The following is a 16,949-nucleotide window of genomic DNA, read 5'->3' as shown; positions in this document are numbered from 1 at the left end:
GCCAGCCACGGAAAGAACCCACAGCAAGACAGGTCTTCAAAAGGAATAAATCCACTTGATTCAGGAATTAAACCAGGGCATGTTTTTGCAACCAGGGAAATCCTATCTAAATCATAGCCCAGACATTCATGAAACAGCCTTTGGCATAAGAACATTCTCTCATGGATAAATCTGGAATGCCTGATGGTACCACCACCTCTCTGCATGTATATATTCATGGCTACAGACATCAGCTTTCTCATTAATCAGAGCATCGGAAAATGCTTATTGAGCATCTTCTGTGTGTTCTGCACCAGCCTCTGTGCATGGGCATTTGCACAGATGTGTTATGTCTCTCTCTCTCACACACACACATGTATAAAATATAAGTATGGTTCCTGCTCTAAAGGAATGTACAACCTAGGTAGACCAAATTATCAAGAAGGACATGATTGCCAGGGATCACTCGGTACCAAATGATAGTTTCTTCAGCAGGACTGAAAAATTACAAAGCTCCATTTGGAAAGCTCCCTATATCATCCTACACAATTAACCTTTTGAATGTAAAAATAGTATAGCAGGGAAATGGATTTATTTTAAACACCAAATAGAAACGATCTTTTTACCAAATGACAAATGATGCTAGAATGTTATGGAGGCAACAGTTGAATAAAGATACTAGAGTCAGGGTTCAAAATGGCAGTTATATACACAGTTTTAAATTTATTTATTCATCAACACTATTTATTGAATACCTACAATGTGACAGGCACTGTTCTGGCTGCCTAGGCGGCTTCAGTGAGCAAAGTCAATACAAGTTCCTGTCCTTCTGAACCTTACATTTAGTGGGGGAGATAGAAGATTAATAATAAACTTTTTTTTTTTTAAGTCAGCTCTATAGTAGAAGCAGTTGGTGAGTGCTTTGGGAAAATAGAACAGGGTTAAGAGGATCAGGAATGCCATGAGGAAGAGGTCTCACTAGCTATTTGTGAATGTGTGTGTGTGTTGTATGTGCGTTCCATGATCCAGTATAGTAAGAGAATGAACAGTGAGTTGGACCCCTGTACTCACTTCTCTGATGCTATCCCTAAACACTGAATTCCCTCAGGCCTCTCAGGTCCTGTGAGACCTCTGTGGACCTCCCGCCACATCTGGTTTATGACACCTAAGTCACAATTGTCATCATTGTCATCACTGTATTTCCTAAATCCTACCTTTTTCTCCTTTCACTATCACTAAATTGTTTTCAGTTTCAATCTTCTGAACCTGATCTGTTACAAACACTCCCAGCGATCTTACCTTCCTCTGCCTTCATTAGCACTGTTCCATGTTAATTCTCTTTGCCCATTGGAGCCGGAAAGCAGTTTTGAAATACATATTGATCATGGCTCTGAGCCTCTGAAGATCCCATTTTTCAATAGAACACACCATATTTAAAATAGCGAGTCCAAACTGGGCAATGCATATGAAACCCACAACCTCCAGGGACTTGCACCCCTTCATACTTCTCTGTGCCGCATGCTATGAGTCACTCTGTCAGTTCACCTAACAGTCACAAATATTGCATTCTGTTTATGTCCTTATGACATTAGCCTGGAGGATGTCCCTCCTCCCCTTTTCAGCTTGCTGAGGTTCACCTGCTGTGTCCTCCATGAACTCTCTGTTCTATATAAACACCACAGTGAAGCACCTGATGTGTGTGTGTGTGTGTATGTTAGTCGCTCCGTCGTGTCCAACTCTTTGCGACCCCATGGGCTGTATCCCACCAGGCTTTCTCTGTCCATGGATTTTTCCAGGCAAGAATACTGGAGTGGGTTGTCATTCCCTTCTCCAAGCACCTCATATGAGGTAATACAATTATCTTTTGCTTATATCAGGGGTCAGCAAATTATGGCTCTGGGTCTGAATTTGGTGTACCACCTGTAATTGTAAGTAAAGATTTTTTAAAATACAGCCGGACTCACTCGTTTACATGTTGTCCAAGACTGCTTTCCCACTACAATAACAGCTGAATAGTTGAAACAAAAAGTATATGTCTCAAAAAGCCTAAATGTTTACCCTCTGAGCCTTTATAGAAATAGTTTACTAACTCCTGGCTTTAATGATTATTTCCCACAATAGAATGTGAGATCCTAGGGTTAGAGCCTATGTGATTTATGAATTAATAATTGAATACATGAATTTTTGTAGTGCAATAAATTAATTTATTAGATTAGACCCATAAATTCAGTATATGAGTTATTGATCTTTGAAAAATATTACCAAAAATTATCTAAAGAAGAGAGGGATGGCTTACCAAATAAATAAATGTCAGAAGATTTCAGTTCAGTTCTTGTTGACTTGAGAGAAATTTCTGGGCCCTGGACATTTTCCTCTGATAAAGGAGAAGATTGAGAGAGAAGGAGAACCAGAGAACTCTCTTGGTTCTCAAAAGTGTGAATTTAGCTGTTCACAGAAAAGTGAAAATGAGGATTATGGTTAAGCAAAGAAATGTCTTCTCAACTTGAAAAGGACAAAGGACTTGCAATGTAGTCCAGTGAGAATCATGTAAATATTAAGTGACTGTTTTGTTCATTTGTTTTCCTTATTTCAAATATCCCAATCTCCAATTCTGGGGTGATGGGGAGGGGGGCGGTGGTGGCGAAGATAGTTAAAATCCAATCCACAGCACAAACCAGGAAAAAGCAGAGAAAGCCTGAAGAAGAGAGTAGGAAAGTCAGGCTAACCAGACCAAGAATGCCAATAGCACATTTCCTGGCCACAGAAGGTGAGAAAGAAAGAGAACTCAGACGTTGCTTCTCTCCAAAGGACTGACCACTTTCAGGTCTATCCCTTGCTTCCTACTGGGCTTCAGAGCTCTTCAGGATGTCAAAAAAAAAGAGGAGACAGCCTATAGGCAGCCCTTGTTGCTAGGCCCCTTCACTATTTTCCTCAGCTCCTGGCCCCTCTAGTATTTTATTTTGTGGTTTAGGAGTTGAAATAGGTGTGTGTGTGTGTGTGTGTGTGTGTGTGTGTGTGTGGTATGTTTGAAGTGAGTGAATAGAATATCTGGAGTAAGAGGAGCAGAGGAATTGAAAGTAATTGCCACAAATTATTTAAGTTTATTTGTCCTCTTTTCCTTTATGACATAAAACTGTCCCCTTAATATAAAATGGAAGTTAAATATGGTTTTTGCAAGCCCTAGTATCTTCCTTTCTTTAATAATACCTTTTTGAAGACAAGGAAGAAATAGGCAAAGTTCAGATGTATTAGCCTGAAAATATAACTAACATTATATGAATATATGTGTATAATATGATTATATTTATATATATAATATGGTAACATTATATTATATAATATGTTCAACACTTATTAATCACTGTAACCAGCACTGTGTTTTGCTTCTGCTTCATTTCTTATTGTAGGACAGCTAAATCTGTCCTATACACATTAGATCATCTTAAATGCATAAAGATATCTTATGAGATTTTTAGTTTTTAAGGACCCTAACACCGTTATAAAAATAACTACATATGACTTTGACTTCCTTAGAGGTCTCTGAAATATACATATGTCATTTTAAGACTCATTATGGGCCAGTAATCATGACTCAGCCTTCTTCACCAAACACAAGTCTGAACCGAATGCCAGGATGTGAATTGTTAATCCCACTTCCTGTCGGAAAGCTCCCATACATATGAAAAGTTCTTTCAGCCTCTGAGGTATCAAAACGTTTACTTTTAAAAGTGCTTTTCTGAGGGAATCATAGTAGCATAAAAATACCGTCTATTCCTTTTGAACCATGTAAGTCAGGCTGTGGAAAATTTCCACTTGACCCGTACTTCAAACATACTCTAATATTTCTACAGTGTCAGATATGGAGATTTATTTTTAATAACTTCAAAAGCGATAACACAGTTGATTTAGGTTTAAGAGAAAACAAGAAAAGCTAAAGACAGCTAGATGCAGACTTTGTGTTACCAACATCAATCTCAAAGGCTCCAGATATCTGTGATACAGCTTGCATTTAAATGTTTTAAATTTTAACAGGTCAGCCACATTGCTCTTCAAAGCATGTTTTTATCAACAGTTTTAACTGAATTTGTCCAGTTTTTACAACATTATTCTGAAGACTTCAGACATTTCCCCACTCTTCCTTTTATTAGGAATGTTTGAGGGTTTTTACAAATTTAATCACTCTTCAGTATATGTGTTTATAGCTTCCTGGTTTGCAGTGTGGATTCTGCAGACAACCTACTAGTATTTGAATCCCAACTCTGCCACTCACTCACTTTCTATACCCCTGAACACATTTCTTAACCTCTCTCAGGCAATTCCATTTCCTAATCTGTAAAAATCTGGGTAATAGTAGTAACTACTCTGTAGATTATTAGAAGGAGTTAATAATATATATAAAGAAGTCAGAACAGTGCCTCACACATTATAAACAAAAGGTAAGTATTCATTTTTATTACAGATACATGTATACACATGAATACGTATATATGTATACAGATATATAAATTATAAATCCATATTTTCATTTGAAGTGAATTATTCCTTAAATAACCATCATTTGCATAATAAGTTTCCTTGGTTGACTCTATGTCAGAATAGAAACCATGACAATGACTCTGATGGGCTTCCCGGGTGGCTCTGGTGGTGAAGAATCTGCTTGCCTGTGCAGAAGATAGAGGAGATGAGGATTCCATCCCTCGGTCGGGAAGATCCCCTGAAGGAGGCCATGGCAACCCACTCCAGTATTCTTGCCTGGACAATCCCATGGACAGAGGAGCCTGGGCTACACTACACGGGGTTTCAAAGAGTCAGACTCGACTGAGTGTGCATGCACACACACACACACTCCACATACACACAAGTTAAATGTCAGGTTCTTGCTTCCCAGCTAAATGAGAAGCATGATTTTTACATTTTAACAAAGAAAATGAAACCATGAAGGACATCTTTTCCGAATCTGCAGTGCCAGTCTGTTGATTGTGGATCTGAGAGTATATCCTGCATCATCACCTCTTTTGCTGAATTATCAGTCGGAGTCAAGGTTGGAAAAGGACCTCAGGACTGCCCTTGCTGAACTTAATGTCTGTGTCTCTGCTGCCGGTGGTCCAGGGTTCCCATTAGTAACTACTGATGTACGTTGCATTCCCAGTGTACAGTGAAAGAGGATTAACATCTGTTGTTCCCCCCCAAAAAAACATTAACACTCATATATCTTACAGTGGACATCACTGTTTTACCAGACTTAATTCAGTAGCTTTCCTTTGTTTACATAGGGATTTATGGCATTTTACATTGTCACCATCAGAAATTGTTGACAAGCTTACAGAACTGTGGACTGAAACACTGATGAGGCTCTCCACAAAATGTCACAGAGCCCAAGATGCACTCTCTCTGAGACATGGTTTTGGAGAAAAGTATGCAAATGTCCTTACTGTGAAGGCTCCTTTATCTAAGTAAACAGCTTGTTCCATTTTTTAACGAAGTGGTGAGAAGAAACATGGTTTTTAATGGGTCAAAAAAGAAATGCAAACTATCTTAACTCGAGTATTCTGTAAGCTATTAAAACACTGAAAAATACAAGCATCCACCTTTTTAGATTCCGTGTTTGGTTTTTAGTCACTCTGACTGAAGAAGGAGTAAAACATCAGAAACTACAGTATTTTAAGTCTCTGCCTGTTTAGAGTGTAATGGCTATATAAACCGAGGTGTGTCTCAGAACATTACATTGTTGCCTTGTCTATAAAATAAAATAAAAAGAATATCTTTCAGCATAATTGACCAAGTTATTTGGGAGGATAATAAGATGGAGAATGGGTTGGAATTCTGAATAGGCAATGTTATTTGCTACTTATATAACACTTGCTTTTACACATGTTTTTTTTTCTTTAGGCCAGGACTTCTCAACATCAGTGAACCTGCCACGCAGCCGTGGCTGGCAGACACGTGGCCTAACACTGGGAACAATCACAATGACTGCTCCATCAACTGCTGCACGGCAGGCAATGGGAACAGTGATGGCAACCTGACCACGTATAGTCGCCCAGGTTAGAGGCACAGAGATAGCTTGATACACAGGCTCGGCATTGTTAGGAACCGGCCATGAGGAGATAACTTCCCTTTTCTTCTCCCTAAATTGGAAAGGAAATTTAATCAATATGTTCATGAAATATGAACCACTGTTTAGCAAATTAGCCTGATTCAAGTTATGTTCTCCATCCTTACATCTCCACATCTCACCCTGCACCCAAAAATGTTTCCCAGTATGTGAAGGGAGAATGGAGGATATAAATCCTAGAATAAATAGCAAATAAGGAAAAAGGAAATTATGGAGAAGTAGTTGCCCTCATAAGAATGTGTGTAATTATAATTTTAGTAGATTGTAGTTATTTATAGTATTTATTTTAAAGATTTTCAGGGCAAAGCAAATCAAAAGACCAATAAATATATATTGGTCTGAGGGATTCCAATTTTTAATGGCAGTAACAACAACAATAAGAATAATTACATGGTGGCAAAAATAATTTTAAATGAAAGCTAACACCGAAATTCAAAAATTTTATTGTATAATAAATTTTTATAGGATACAAGAAATATATACCTTTTGTAGATGTCTGTGTTAATACTAATTGTGTCTTTGGGGTTCAGAAATATGTGTGGTGAATTACTTGCTAAAATTTCATGCTAAAACATGACAGTTAACTTTTGATGTAGAGTATGCAGTATTTAAAAGAATAAACAAAATTATAAATAATTCTTAAAAAAGAAACCTTTCAGCAATGCATTCACAATATAGGAAATATTGGAAGAGTCATGAAGAATCAAAACATATGACTATAGAAATAACCCATGGAATTAAGGAAAAGGAAAATAAAATATGGCATTTAAGTAAAAAATATGATATATCATAAAGAACAAATCATAGTCTCCATTAAACTTGGATATGAAAATGATGCAACCATATGACCAAGTCCCTATTCTTCAGAGGTTGGTGTTCTAGTTATCTAGGCAGAGAAGTGCTCACATAATTATAAGTAAAAGAAAGATTATGCTGAGGCCAATAAGAGAAGAAAGTGACAACATTTTTGTAAATTAATATGGAGAGCTGAGTTATCCAACATGATTGCCTCTGGCTTCAGGTGGCTATTTAAATTAAATAAAATACCATTTAAAATCCAGTTCCTCATTTGCACTAGCCACATTTTGAGTGCTCACATGTGGCTATTGTATTTATTAGACAGTGCAAAATAGAACATGTTCATCTCAGAAAGTTCTGTTGGATAGCAGTCATATGGAAATATTGGCAAAGAAAAATGAGATTGCCAAAACCATATTGCCATTAAAAATATTTTAACAACTCTTACATGAAGCTTAATACCTAGAAATTAGAAATAAAATTACTAAAAGCAAGATTAATCAAATACCTCTGATCCCTGATCATTTGTTGTTAAAATACAAGGTAATTGAATTCAGTAGGGTCAAGAAGTTGCAATTTTTTCTTAAAACTATATTCATTTTTACATCTTTAGTAGTAGCCATGTTAATTCATCATTACACTGTTTAGTTGAAAACTCATCCTCAAGGTGAACTTGTTAATGTTGCAGCCACTATGAATAAAATAGTGGTATTTTTACTATTATAACTTAACTAAATTTTGATTTAAATAATATTTTAGTTTTATATGATGATTTTAGTTCTTTCTGCTATTTTAATATTTTCAAATGCAGACCTTAAGCATTTCTATGTATATATTACTTATTTCACTCTTAAATGTTTAAATGAAGGAAAAATTAGAGTGAAGTTGAAATATTAGACAGATTATTACAGGTGTTACTTGATTAAATTGCCCTGCCTACTGTGATTGATTTGACCATCATTATTATCATTTTATATATCTTGAGGTATCATTATGAAACCATGCAAAATGATTATATAATAGTTTTTCTTGATAATGATTATCTTGTGTGACCAAGGGAAAAAACTAATAAAACTCTCCTGAGTATTGTTTACCATCACTTTACCTCTGTTCCTCATTTTTTTGAATAGAGGTATTTATACAGTATTGATATCTCAAGTTATTTGATCTGAGGGCAGAGGTTTTTTGGGGGAGGGAGACAGTCTGGACTCTTCACCTATTAGCCTTGTTCTGTTGCTTCAACAGCTAGCTAGTAACTTCAAATAGTTCAGTAACTCCAGATTAGAAAATTTAAACTTGGCACATAAAGATATTCATGTATATATTCTCTTAGTGCATTTCCCATTAATGTGATTGTTAAAGGAAAATTACTTAAATTGAGTTCATTATTTATAAACTACATAACACTAACTGAAGTTCAGAATTATTTATAGTCTCCATATAAATTACATGTCCTCTTCTTACTCCCTCAATTTTTTTTTTTTTTGAAAGAACATTTGATTCTGTTCTTTAGAAAGGACGTAAGAATACTTGGTCCTTTTTATTCATCGTATTTAAGCCCATTTATACTTTATATAACAATTTTACTGTGACTCACAAAGCTTCTTACAAGGAAATTTAAAACGAATAACCATGCAGAATGACTTTTTCCTTTTCCTCTCCATTGCACATAGCTGATTGTATAGCAAATTATAACAACCAACTGGATAACAAACAAACAAATCTGATGCTCCCTGAGTCAACTGTTTATGGTGATGTGGACCTTAGTAACAAAATCAATGAGATGAAAACCTTCAATAGCCCAAATCTGAAGGATGGGCGTTTTGTCAATCCATCAGGGCAGCCCACCCCTTATGCCACCACCCAGCTCATCCAGTCAAACCTCAGCAGCAACATGAACAACGGCAGTGGAGACTCTGCTGAGAAGCACTGGAAGGCACCCGGCCAGCAGAAACAGGAAGTGGCGTCGATTCAGTATAACATCATGGAGCAAAACAAGCTGAACAAAGGTGAGGAGGCCTGCCTTTATTCCCCCCCCGTTTTCTGTATTGGCTGCCTTAACCCTTCAGCACTACATGCCAAAGCTTGTTCTGGAACTCGCCAGTGACATCTGTCTTTTGTCACTAAGGTTTTCTGATTTCTTTGGTTTCAAAATTTCCAGTGTCGAAAAGTTAATTAGCCCAACAATAACCTTGGAAAATTGATTTTATAATAATATATAAGTATTTCCAAATGGTTTCGAGATTAATTTAAATTTAATCGTAGGTGAGGGATTGCTCCGGACAGAATCTTTTATTCATAAGGCAGATGTACAGCCGCCACAATACCTCACCTTTTAAATAAATAGACTCTCCCATTCTTTCCACTCGAGAATGGAAGATAATTGCTTCTACATGGTCACATAAATGAATGGCATTTTTATATCAAACTGAAAAAAAATTAGCTTGAACTGGAGAAGTGGTTCAATTTTTTATATTTCTCCTACCTCTTGTGGTTACTAAGACTGCTGCAATGTATGATTTTAGACCCTAAATTTCTTTCACCTGATTGAAGTCTGTCAGGATAGAACCTAAAGTAAATTGAGTTCAGTGTTAACTTATAACTGCGGAATAGTATTTTATGGCCTGAGGGGAATGTTTCTCTATTGTAAAATGGGTGAGTTGGAAGGGATAGGTATTTGGTTTCTTTGTACTTCCTTTAGGTTACTGCTTTAATAACATGATTTACAAAATTAAACCTCTAGAAATAAAGGGAATGCTCTAATTTGAATAAGTCAGGACAGTTTTGTATGAGTGTCCAGGTAAAGGATATATTTAATTGCAGATAATTAGAAACACAGATTTCTTTTTTTTTAGGCTTGACTTGGAAATTTTTTCAAAGCTAAATGTATTACAGTTGGAAATTACCAAGAGATAGTGTTATATGTTTTACTTTAATAAGTCAGTCATCTTGCTTTATTCCCAGTTTAAGAAAACATTTGATTGGTCTAATAACCCAATTCAATAGATATTTTCTAACCATTTTTTTATTGAAGTATAGTTGATGTACACTGTTGGAGCAGTTACAGGTATACAATGTAGTCATTCACAATTTTTAAAGGTTATACTCCATTTATAGTTATAAAATACTGGCTACATTCCTTGTGTTGAACAGTATATCCTTGTAGCTTATTTTATATATAATATAGCTATTAGTCCCTTACATGTATGCCCCTCCCTGTTTCCTCTCCCTGCTGATAACCACTAGTTTGTTCTCTGTATCTGTGAATCTCCTTCTTTTTGTTATATTCACTAGCTTGCTGAATTTTTTAGATTCCAACTATGAGTGATATCATGCAATATTTGCCTTTCTCCATGTGACTTATTTCACTTAGCATAATACATGAGTTCATGACCAAGATGAATAGGAGAGTTTCTATAATCATGGAGTTTACAGTGGGGATTCAAACTATTGTCATAATATTCCTGCAGAGTATACGACCTTATTGTGGACTTTGGAAAGGTTTAACAGTCCTCTGTACAAATATTTTAGAGCTGTGATATATTGTTTATACTGCTTATAAACAGACTTGGTATGTCAAACTATAATAAAGACACTGGAATGCAGCTAGACTGATAGATTATTACTCAGTACATTCCTGGGGTGAGTTTTTCACTCAGATTTTCACCTCTCCCTAAGCAAGCAGAAGTATTTGTGGAAGACTGAGCCACTTCGTCTTCTTATCTGTATTTTTAATTAGACATAATCTTCCTGGCAAGTTTCAGTTTTATGTTTTATTATTTTTTAATGATTCACAGCCATGACATTTTACAATTTCTTATTATTAAAATTATTTTGTTACCATATTTTTAAAGATAAGAAGTCAAGCAAAGCTGACTTATGCCTTAGCTGATTTATAAGTGTTTTAAAGAGAAGAAATAGTCCCTGGTAGGATTCATTCACACTTATGCTTAGTCTGATTCATGTAAAGAAGACACAAAGAGTTTGTATTTTACATATCTTAAAGTAGACATGTTTAAAGATCTTTATTTTTTCTTGACCTTTCATCCTAAACACATGTCCATCTTAGCAAGTGATCAGTATGATAATTTAAAAGCTTAATCCTTGGTAAATGATTGAGGCACCAAAATAAATGTATGACTTTTTTTCCATCTGAAATGTCCAGATTATCGTGCAAATGACACAATTGCTCCAACTATCCCGTACAACCAGTCATATGACCAGAATACTGGAGGATCCTACAACAGTTCAGACCGGGGAAGTAGTACATCAGGTAAGTAAGGGAAACCAAGGAGAAGGCCAGTCTCTCCTTTAAAGAGATGGTGCGTTTCTTTAGCTTGAATGCTAATGATCTGAAATATGACATGTCTAATCAGTTTATATGATTTGAATCTTCCAGGCATAGGTCTTGTCTCTGCAATGTGAACTACTGTCCACTCACTGAACCATTTTATGTTCTATTTAGTAATGCAGGTTGAGGCTTCTATTTTCTTCCTTTTTAAGGGGCTCTATTAAAGCCAGAAGCATGACTGAATCTTTAGAGGCAGTTGAAACACTTTTTCCATCTCAGCAAAAATATAACTAAAAATATTGCACATACAGTTAATCTGCTAACTATGTTACTATTTGAAGGTAGTCTGTTAAAGCATATGAAACTTCAGTACACTTGAGTAGGATCAAAAGCCCAAGAGATGGTATCATGAGATTTAGGTACAACTGGAACCTGCCTCAGTTAATAATCTCTCTATCCCTTGCTTAGTTCCTGCTCTAAAATCTCGTAAAGCAGCCTCCCAGCGTCAGTGTACGAGCCTCAGAAGCCGCGCCGAGGCCTCTTCCCCGTGGTTTTCCTGCTGGTGCAGCTGTTAACCAGCTGTTTCCCTGATAGCGGCTGCAGATGGGAGCGTGCTGGTGCTTAAGCCCTGTTTTTCTAATTAAAGGCGGTTCATTATTAGAACGAACATGTGGCAAGTCACACCACAATGAGGACAAAACCAACTGATCTTGACTCTGGTTTGTTTCTCCAGGAGAGGGTAGATATATTTATTACCTCCTAGCAACTGGATTAAAGTTGCCAGTAGGTGCTTTTAGCCAAATGTCTCTACCCCTCTCCTGTAATGCATATGGTATTTGCATTTTCCCATCTTGCCTTGATGAAGGCATGCTGATTTGGCATTTTCTAGCCTGTGTTTTGTCACTGATTGAAATTGTTTCTAGTTGAATTAAGGAGCTTAGGAATAGCTCTATACCTTTTTAGATCTACTCTTGTTTTACTACGTATTGTTGGTCTGTTTTTAACAAATCTTATCAAATGACTTTTTATATTTTTTAAAGTAAGTAAACTCTAAACTATAATAAAGACACTGGGAAAGAGCTAGACTGACAGATTATTACTCAATACCTTCCAGTGGTGAGTTTGCTGTTTGGATTCTCACCTCTGCCTAAGTAGGCAGAAGCATTTCTAAATTAAGAGACAATTTTCAAAGATGTACTCTTGGGACAGCTATGTAAAGTATTTTTATATTTGCTATCCCATGCCATTTCTTCTTTGAATTCTTAGCCACTTAAAGAGAAAAATGTCTTAATGGAAAAAGAAAAAAAAAGATTCTGGGTTGTTATTCAATTTTTCTCCATCCCTCAGGATCCCATCAGATCCTGATGTTCTGCAGCTATTTGGTATTTAGTATTCTGTGACTATGTGGTAAAAAGGTTACATGATGTGAAATCTGGTGGTAAATAATTAGGGGAGAGAATGAGGCAATTAAATGAAGTATAGGAGAGATTTGTGATGTAAGGCCTTTCAGGACAGGTGGAGTTGTTACAGTAGATGAGTGCCAGGAAATCAAGACAAAGGCTGTGAGTACAGTCAGCTCCTCAGTACACGCCTTAGCCATTCTAAGACAGGACCGCTGAGCGGAGGAGGAGAGACAAACAGGCAGAAGCCTGACCATCATAATTTGTAAATAACAGCCTGTCCCGCAGCCCACACTTGGTATAGTAACAGGCCAGTGCAAGAACATCTGGCTTCACAAACACTGTCATTTCAAAATTCCCAAGTGGCTTAAAAAAATAAGTCTCATTGAATATATTCATACCTGTTTCATGTACCATGTGAGTTGGAGCTGTTTCAGAAAGTTTTAAAAAAAAAAACAAGACAATTCACTGAATTTAAGGGATCATATGAGAAAAATAATTACAGACTCATTGTCTGTAATTTACTTAAGAATGTAGAATATATCCTATTGGAGGAGGAGGATAACAACCATTTTATCTCCAAATATCTTTTAACCTAACATTATTTTAAAATGAATATACCAAAATGTGCAGCTACCTATGTTTAAAGAATATACCAAATCTAATACCAGAATGTTGGGCAACTTGAATAATTGAGCTATTTTAAACTTCTAAGAATGTTCAAGCAACATTATTTCACTCTAAGCCATAATTTTATAGAAACAGTGGCTAAAAACACTTCTGCTCCTTTTTAAAAACCATTTTTCTGCTTCTTTTGTTGTTAGATATATTAGTTCTTCCAGCAGTTATTTTCATCTGCACCTGTCTTTCTGACAAAAACTAGTAATTTCATTGTGCCTAAAACGTTTCAGTGGACAAGTACAAATTATATATACTCGGTAATTTAATGCAACAGTGGAAATGTAATAGATCGTATCTGTATCATATTGTATTTTAGGTTCCAGCAATTAAATAATAGAAAGGCACTTCAGAAAGTATGTCTACAGCTCATTTGTTTTAGATTATAATCCATAATGCAATTAATTGCTGTACGAAGATCACTATTAATGATATGACTTATAAAAATTCATTTATGGTTTTATTGCTCTTTCACTATTTATTTTGCAGTTAAGCTTGTCAGTAGTCTGCATTTTCTTTTGTACAAAGTTCTGTTTAAAATTCAAGAAGAAAATTGTGTCTGCCTTTGTATATGAAGTACAAGATCATATTTACAGAACATAATGTGTGGATTATTAGTAACATTGATAATATGTGGATTATTAACCTGTGGATCATAGAAAAGATTTAAAATTCAGAAATAAAAGTTGGCTTTTATTTCTTTTCAAGGGAGTCAAGGGCATAAGAAAGGTGCACGGACACCCAAAGTCCCAAAGCAAGGCGGCATGAGCTGGGCAGACCTGCTGCCCCCGCCCCCGGCGCATCCTCCTCCTCCCAGCAACAGTGAAGAGTACAACATCTCTGTGGATGAAAGGTAAGCGGGATTTCAGGACAGACGTAAGTGGAGCAGTAGGGTTCCCTAAACCAATCATCCAGGGAGACTGATTCTTAAGGTCCATGGACCTTTGTCTCTAAATAAAACAATACTGATGGGTCAGCATGACTTAGAAACCCTCCTCAGTTTTGCAACAACAAAAGGAATTCATATCTTGGAAGCTTCTTTTGGAACTCAGAACATGAGTCATGAATACATACACACACACCCCCACACACCCCCACACACACACCCATTCACATACACACACACAGTTTACATATTTATATTTATAAGTATTTTACTTTATATACATATAATTAGCATATATGGTCATGAATATATATGAGGTCACTTATATATCACTCTCTATATTTGATGTTGTATTTTTCAAATATCAAAAATTCTGTTGTACATCTCTAAATTTTCATAAATTAAGTGTATGGATTCATACCACCGCTCCAGCATCCTGAAAACTGTTTTGCTCTCAGATATGATCACATTCTGCTGAAAACTGTAGAAGTTTAAACTTTGCTGAATTGTTTCTCACAAGGATTTACTGAGTGTAAAAAACCCACGTGACAGCAATTAGAGAGTTAGCATGCTTTTTCCTCACTTCAGGGTGTGTAGAACTAGAGGTGGTACCACCCAACAAAACAAAAGCAGCAGCTTCACTCGGTTGATCAGTGGAAGAGAACTCCTTTGATATAGAGAATTAACACAGGAAGTGCAAGATCGGCCCAAAAATAGTCTTTCTAAAGACTGATATTGAGATGAAAACGCTGTTCTTTTATTCTCCACAAAAATAAAACAAAAAAAAGTTTTAGAGTTCCAACTATGACAGGAAACAAAGTCTCGTTACTTTTATTTTCTAAGCACTGAATTATCAAATACTGAACCATTGATCCTTGGAGAAATGAGAGGTGAGGTTCCTGTAAGCTCTGGTTACATTTTTGTCAGTCTGTCCATACATAGAGTTTCCCTGGTGGCTCAGATGGTAAAGAATCTGCCTGCAGTGCAGGAGACCGGGATTCAATCCCTGGGGAAGAAAGATCCCTGGAGATGGAAATGGAGATCCATACATAACCTTCTTTTATATGTGTTTTTGTTTAAAAGACACCTTATTTAATGTATATTGTTGATTCATTAACATTGAATTCACAGCCAACAGCACTGTGAGTCATTCCTCAGCAAAGCTTATCTAAATACATGTATTTTCTCCACTGAGGCACTCTATAGCCTTCTTGCCCTTGGGAACCCCAAACAGTCCTAAGGCGCACCCAGGAGTCATTTTTACCAGGGAACTCACCACCGTAAGGGCTTCCCTGGTGGCTCAGTCAGTAAACAATCTGCCTACTAGTGCAGGAGACCTGGATTTGATCCCTGGATCAGGACAATCCCCTGGAGCAGAAAATGGCAACCAATTCCAGTATTCTTGCCAGATTACACAGATACTTTGACTGTGTTGTTTAGGTCCTCATATTTTATTCTGTAGGCAACTAAAGAGCCACTTAAAACAGGTGAATAACCAGAGCGTGGTGCTCATTATAATAAAAAGCAATGTGAGGATGGAGAAAAAGGAATAGATTCTACAGATTTTTAGAAGTAGAATAGAAATGAACTGGGGAACAGTTTAAGGTAGAAGAGAGGAATGTCAAAATGAGTACAAGAGACATAGGAAACACAGAAAGAAGTGTCACAGATAGTGGGATTTGTTCATTAAAAGAAGATATAAAGATACAAAGAAATCATGTTATATGAGCATCAACTTTCCTGAGTTCTGGTAAACAAGGTATGTGGTAGAGAAGGAATAAGTTAGCAGGGTAACATGAACACGATTTATATAATGCATCAAGTTACTGCCATTCTAATTAATAATTGTATACCCTGAGGTAAAAGAGAAAGGAACAAACGTTCACCAGATTCATTTAGAGCTTCCACACAGCTCTAGCTATGGAAGAGACGGGACATTTTATAGTTTATTGATTATTTTATTTATTATGTCTTTCATTCACCATCCCAAATGCAAGCCAACTATACTATATTTTGTGCTCAACCGAAGAAATACTGATCTATTATGATTTTAGAGGAAAAGTGGATTGTATTGGGCTAATAAGTTGATCTCCAATGTATCTCCCTCCAGAGGGATTTTCAAGAGTAATTTTTCTCAGAGTTTGGCATATTGTCTTTGGATTATTTTCAAGACCATCCTGAATCATCCTTTAGAGATCATGTTGGGTTGGAGGGATTGAAGAGATCAAACACATTTGGGGTTTACTAAATTAAACTTAGTTAGATTTCTTTATTGCATGACTTCTCAGAGCCTATAATGAGCCAACTGAATTGTAATCCCAAGAAGAAAACTTTGTTATCTATAGCAATGCACACATCTTTATGACAGTGAGCTATTTTTTTTTTAAACAATACCTCCTCTTTTTTTTTGGAAATTCTTATTTATTCATTTATTCATGGCTGCACTGGGTCTTTGTTGGCGGTGTGCGGTCTTTCTCTATTGCGGGGAGCAGGGTCTACCCTCTAATTGTGGTACGTGGGCTTCTCATTGCGGTGACTGCTCTTGTTGAGGAGCCCGGACTCTAGGTGCAGGGGCTCAGTAGCTCCAGCACACAGGCTCAGTAGGTAGGTAGCACACGAGCTCAATTGCCCAGCAGCCTGTGGGATCTTCCCAGACCGGGGATTGAACCCTTGTGCCCCACATTGGCAGGTGAGTTCTTATCCACTCGACCGCCAGGGGAGTCCCAGCAATACCTTCTGAAGGTGGCCTTGAACAGTCAGATTTCAACAGCAATTCAACACTAATACTGCGCTACCTCTGCA

The 16,949-nt window shown here is 36.6% G+C and overlaps 1 protein-coding gene across 5 annotated transcripts in view; it reads left to right on the top strand.

Annotated features, from left to right (window-relative positions):
• Nucleotides 1–16,949, top strand: part of ROBO1 (roundabout guidance receptor 1) — a 443,607-nt gene that overhangs the window by 394,853 nt on the left and 31,805 nt on the right. For 3 of the 5 annotated variants that reach the window (XM_043893137.1, XM_043893138.1, XM_043893136.1), the window contains 4 exons: nt 5,869–6,023; nt 8,566–8,901; nt 11,058–11,165; nt 13,970–14,114. In XM_043893137.1, coding sequence (XP_043749072.1) covers nt 5,869–6,023; nt 8,566–8,901; nt 11,058–11,165; nt 13,970–14,114 — 744 coding nt within the window. The remainder of the gene's footprint in view (nt 1–5,868; nt 6,024–8,565; nt 8,902–11,057; nt 11,166–13,969; nt 14,115–16,949) is intronic. The other 2 variants (XM_043893140.1, XM_043893139.1) reach the window with 1 other exon arrangement.

The sequence above is a fragment of the Cervus elaphus genome, chromosome 31, assembly GCF_910594005.1.
Source record: "Cervus elaphus chromosome 31, mCerEla1.1, whole genome shotgun sequence".
NCBI lineage: Eukaryota > Metazoa > Chordata > Mammalia > Artiodactyla > Cervidae > Cervus > Cervus elaphus.
This window is presented reverse-complemented; position numbering and strand designations above follow the sequence as displayed.